The sequence below is a fragment of the Frieseomelitta varia genome, unplaced genomic scaffold, assembly GCF_011392965.1.
Source record: "Frieseomelitta varia isolate USP_RPSP 00005682 unplaced genomic scaffold, Fvar_1.2 scaffold_190, whole genome shotgun sequence".
In the NCBI taxonomy this organism is placed as follows: domain Eukaryota; kingdom Metazoa; phylum Arthropoda; class Insecta; order Hymenoptera; family Apidae; genus Frieseomelitta; species Frieseomelitta varia.
In genome coordinates this window covers 243,864-249,863 of record NW_025109639.1, presented here as the reverse complement: position 1 = coordinate 249,863, position 6,000 = coordinate 243,864, and the positions used below count along the sequence as shown (strand labels likewise).

The window sequence follows — 6,000 nt, the reverse complement described above, 5'->3', positions numbered from 1 at the left end:
AAAAAAAAAAAAAAAAAAGAAAAGAGAGAGAAAAACGGGAAGAAGCGTCTCCTTCAGCCGCTCCATTTGTGCACCCTGTTTACATCGGGCGCGTACATCCTGGCCGTAGCTTCATTCTTCGCCCGTCTTTTGATCTTTTCCATTGTTTTTCGTTTAATGTTTTATTCCGTTTCCACGTGTCTCCTTTTGTTTCGTTCCTCGGGCAATTGTTGTTGTTCCACTCGGTTTCCACCTTTCTTCCGTGTCCGCGTTCCGGTTTCCGTTTTCCGCCGCCCCCCCGAACCACCGACCTCTAACCCTTTTCCGTTCTGAGAGCTTTCGTTAATTTCCCCGGCGCGCGTATTTCCAGCCAGACTCGGCCAGAGTCACCCCTCGCAAATCTTATCTCTCCAGTTGTACGTCGACCTTTCGGCCCGAATCCTAATGCATATATGCATGTACACACGCGCGAGGCTCGAAATAAAAGGTTCGCTTCCTGTATCTCTCTCTCTCTCTCTCTCTTCCATGCTTCTCTTTTTTCTTTTCTTTCGCTCTCTTTCGACGTTAAACCCCGTCTCCCGCTTTCCGCCCTTCCGAGTATCATTAACAAGTATCCTGTGAGAATTGATTTTTATCTATCGCCAATGATTTTTTTTTTTGCAACGATGATAATTAACCCATAGGAGGAGGGCGAAAACTTATAATTAGACGATATTAATTGCCCGCTCGGTTTCCCGTTTTGTTTCTTTCCTCTTCTTTTATCTTTTGGCTTTGCTTCTTAGCGGGTGACTCGAACGATTCTTCTCGCGTCTGTTTTAAAGTATTTAACAGCACGGTAGAATGCGAGGACATCGAGATAGAATTGAACCCCGACACGAACCCAAGAACGCAATGTGATCCCGTTTGGCTTCGAAGAAAAATCGCGTTACACCGGCGAAGACTAGAGTTCAAAGCGCGAAAAGCAAAAGCTTTTGCGAGTGACTAGGTGAAATGCACACCTTGCTCGGAGATTTTTCTAAAAATCTCCCAAGATTTCCCTCGCGTAAAACCAATTTCTTTCGTAACTTAAATCATCAAGATCGATCAGTGCCAATTGTAGCTACTAGGTCAGTATATCAAACTTCTTTTAACTCTCAACTGGTGTTGCTGGATATCGGCAACCATAATAATTTAAGGCTTTAAATTATTTAATGTTGGAATTTTTAACTTAAAATCGATAAACTATGCCTCATGTGAATTACAATGACATTATTTGAGAGCCAATACCAAAATCCAATTGTCTAAAATATATATCTATCTGCTAATGATTAAAAAAAAAAAATACTTGCATACCATTGTATTTGTTACAACATTTATATACATGTTATTTTATTAGATCCAAGAGTATGAAATCATCTATGTCGAGCGATAAAAATTTAATGAAATGTAGAAAATGAAAAGTAGAATTCATTATAGATGGTTAAATTTCTGATATAATTGCATTTTATTGTTAAAATTCAAGTAAAATACTCAAAGTTTCAATAATTAAACAAACCAACGATACTATTTGGGAATCGAAAATCAATCTCTTCGCAATACCTGTCTTAAGAATTTGGTTGATTCAGTATCATTTTCACGTGCAAACGTTATTTTCATTTTATCTACGAAGAATTACAAAAGTGATAGTGCGACGTGACGCGAATTGAACGGGTCGTTCGAACTCATTAATTACGATAAAACGGTTTTCCTAATACCTCTAATTGCTGCGAGCACGGAGGAAATTGCGATAGTACAGACAAAAACCAAGATAGCACCGCGTTTTTATCTGTCGAAACCGATAATCCACCGACTCGTATTCGGTCGATAGAGAAACCGCCGGGATTTGATATCGCTTTCCCTCTATACCATCGATCGATTTCCCTCTAAATATTTACACAACGATCAGCGGTAATTGTCAGGAATTATCGTTTCCTCCACGGCTCAAGATCGTACTCCTTACGCAATTCATCCTGTTTCGATTGTAAATCGTGTCCTGGCTGCCTCTGTACTAAGTGAAACTCTATTTAGAATGAAACAAACGTAAGTTCGGTTTTCTTCGATAAATGAACACGACAGGACACTGTTTCTCCTTTCTTTTTTAATGAATTAATTTAAACCTTAAGTCACCCCCAAATTTGCTATCTTAAATTATTCGTAAATTATTTGCTATCTATACTATCTAAATAAAATTACTGTTCCCTTCACTTCGCGTATAGAAATACACGAAAATTAGTAAAATTATATTGAATGGTAAAAATTATTTAAAAATTATCTAGCAGGCAATTCATCAAATTACTATCTTTAATTACTCGTAAACAATTTGTTGTATAAAAAGATGTTTCAAGCAAAGCGTGTTATTGTGTGATATTAAAAAATTGTGTAGTATAATTATTAGTAATTTATTTACTTATTTGAAGAAGTGATAATTAATTTTTTTGTTATTTTGCTCTTTCTCGAGACATTGAGATATCGAATGAATTTCTTAAATTTAATCTCTAATTAATGAGATATTAATTTCCGAGATGTTTCTTTCTCCAAACTGAGAATTTCTTGGAAATTTCTTTTGAATCGTGAGATTGAATGTTACATATTTGTTACCTCGAATTTAAAAGAACTTTGTAACATAAACCTTAGTGACATAAAACTTTTGTTTGAAACATTATTTCATAGAACAAATGATATATTATAAATGATATTAATGTAACAAATGGTAATTACGAGGTAATTGGAGATGACAGAGTTAAGTGATTCACGTTGTATATTTTAATAATACTTATTGAAATATAATATCCGTTTTGGATCGTACAGAACCAAGGAGAACCGCAAATTCAATATAATAGTCAATAAAGAGATGAATTTATCATCCACAGCCAAAAAAACAATTCGTTTTCATTTAAAAGTTTTAAACATAAGGGATAATATTAAAAAAAAATATGCACTTTGAAATATATTGTAAACGAATGAATCGTGACATCTAACAAGACCAATTAAATACAATTTAAGGTAACTCGGATTAAATGTTAATTCGGTTTTGTAAGACAAATTAGGGGAGATTTATTCTTTTCCTTCCTGTGATTCTTTATCTATGGGGATTGATCTAGCTTTCAGCTTATCGCGACTACGTAAAACGGAAATATACGTGACATTAGTGTAGAGAGTTGTACAGATGTGTCGGACCAATTTAAAAATTGTAACGAATTGTAACGAAGAAAATATAATTGTCTTGAATTTATTATTAAGATTTCTATTTGGCTTTTGGTAGTGAAAATAATACCTCTGCTTTATTAATCCCTGTAGCACCGATGGAAAAATAACACTAATAAGCGAAAAGCGCCGAGCCAAAACGAAAGAATTGAGAAAAATATGATAAAAATTCAGTTTCAAATGACAATTTAGCTTGTTTTTAGATTTCATTGTATATTTAATGAGCTTGTCTCGTTTATTTAAATAATAATTACAAAAGAAAGAATATGGCAAGAAATGTTTAAACTTTCACAAAAATTATTGTCTAAGTAATGTATCATGCAATTGCAGTATAATTTTGTAACTAATCGTATTCAAAAGATTGTATATGCATGTATGTATTGATTACATGATATATAACATATATAGTTAGTATGTGTATACTAAATTTATTCCAAATTTTTCTAAACGTTTCTCTTAAACGTTCTAAACATCTGTCGATGTTACGAAAGAAAAAAAAAATAAGAGAAAGATCATAGCCTTTGAAAATCTCACGATGGGGCCTCTTTAAGTATACTTTATGACCTCAACCGTTTACTTACCTCTAGAAGAGCGGTCAACAAGCAAACACCAAACACGGCAACGATTAATCTTCTAGCAGGAAGCATCCTCCTTCGCTTATCGTTCCCTCTCGATACGTTTCACGTTGAAATAGCCGCGACGTTAGCCGGCAGTCGGCTTACAGCATCCCACGCGATTCCTTGCAGGTGCACATCGATCACGAATACCGGCTTGAGAGAGTTTCGTTCTATTTTCGAACGAGACGCTGCAAATCTGATTTCCACGGTCCACGACCCGGATACACAATTATAAAACGTTTTATCGATCGCGATACGATCTGGCTTGCTGTTCGATTCGACTGCCTCGATCGATCGATCGATCGATCGACTCAACTCTGCAAGTGAAGTCAGTTGTCGCAGACGTTTTATGGCGTAAGTTCGGTTACTTAGAACGAGGTTGTTTTTACAAATTTTGTTAATGAGATCGACTTGTGTCTTATTTTTTTTTTTTTTTTTTTAATAAATTAATGAACTTTGCAGTTGCGGAAAGTGAATAAAGCACAGACCTGACTTCCACGGAGGCTGAGCGTGAATTGAGGGAACAGCAACAGTGCAGCTGTATTGTTGAACACGCGCTCGATCACGTGGCTGCCTCCCACCATTGCGTCTCCACATTGCAGGGTAGGGATGCACAACTTAAATGTGCAGTTAAATTATTATTATTATACGTATTTGTAATTACGTAGCATGAAATTAAAAAAATTTTGACCTTTTTCAGAGATATTATCGATGTAATTATTTTTGAGAAGAATGGGACTGATATATCTATGTTAATGAGAAAGAGAGAGAGAGAGAGAGAGAAAGAGAGAGAGAGAGAAGGTAAGCCACGTATTGATAAGTTCCGTGTTCATCACTCGACATAATAAATACAGATAGAGATATTACAAATAATATAAAAGAGATGCCTTGAATTTATAAATAATATCTTCTGTTTCTATGTGAAAAGTTTGATTTTATATTTTCGTATAGAATTATTTTTTGCATTATCAGTCAACTATCTGTGTATATCGCTACTGTTAATTGAACTTGTCAACTATCATCTTTGGACGGTTAGAATGTCCAGCAGATGCGTATTCTATCTTACCTCATGATCTTTCAATAATGATTGCGAATCTTTATTCATGCTTAGTTTTAATGGATTGATATTATTTATATCAAAATAATCTAGGCATCGTTATACTGTAGCGAGTTGTTTACTATAAAGCATATAAAATACTTCAAACTCTATGAACCATATTGAAGTTTCCAACTAAATGAACGTGAAACCAACCTGCACGTTCCACCACCCGGCAAAAACTGCTGGATTTTTGAGAAGGTATTTTGGATATTTGATGCTGCCACGCGCCATACATAACTTTATATCATATATACACATAATCTGTAATGTGTTGTACCTTACTCTGAAAATAATGTAATATTTTCTTAAATTATTCATGAATTTTGCTTTCGTGATTTAGCTTAAATTTTAATAAAAGAATTTCGTTAGAAGCAGAATAAAGCAGAATAAAACTAGCCACGATATAAACATTTTTGTTTTATTCTTTATTTTGTAATGTTATACATTTCTCTACATGCAAAAGTTTTATATTTGATACTGGTATATTGATATATTAATATATTAATTGTATTACAAAATTTGGAAACTTTATTATCCACAATAAATACTCACTGAGTATTAAAAATAAAAAGTGCTCCAAGACTTTTGCGCCAAGAAAGTGCGACAAGAGCGGGAATGTATGCATATGTATATGATTGTGCCATTAATGGTTTTAGACAATATAACATGATTATAAAAATTATAAAGTAAAATGTGAAGCAATCTTTTCTGTTCTCATAAGTTTTGTATTCATGTTTTCATAATCTCCTGCCTGTTTCTGGTAACAGTCTTTGTTCTACACCTGTCGTGTATCATATTAATTAGATAGGAAATAAACTCCTAATTAGAACATTCTTTGACACGAAAACAAAGACGAGATGTCAGCTGGTTAATAGACTCCCCTTTAAACTACCCTTGATTTATTTCATCGACACATGCCGGCTAGGAAACAATGACGGGCTCGCTCGACCGTCTAACAACGAAATATAATCCATAGAAAATATGTAAGCTAGCAAAGTGATATCGGAAGATTGAAAAATCTGTGGAGCCAGATGACGAAATTTGAGAGGGAAATGGGCACGGTCCACGTGAATGATCGAAAGT

The 6,000-nt window shown here is 34.5% G+C and overlaps 1 protein-coding gene across 1 annotated transcript in view; it reads right to left on the bottom strand.

The window, feature by feature from the left end:
- LOC122539073 (tumor necrosis factor receptor superfamily member 4-like) overlaps positions 1-6,000 on the bottom strand; it is a 31,682-nt gene that overhangs the window by 23,732 nt on the left and 1,950 nt on the right. The window contains exon 2 of the mRNA XM_043673675.1: positions 3,783-4,128. Within this exon, the coding sequence (XP_043529610.1) occupies positions 3,783-3,848 (66 nt within the window). The 5' untranslated portion in view covers positions 3,849-4,128. The remainder of the gene's footprint in view (positions 1-3,782; positions 4,129-6,000) is intronic.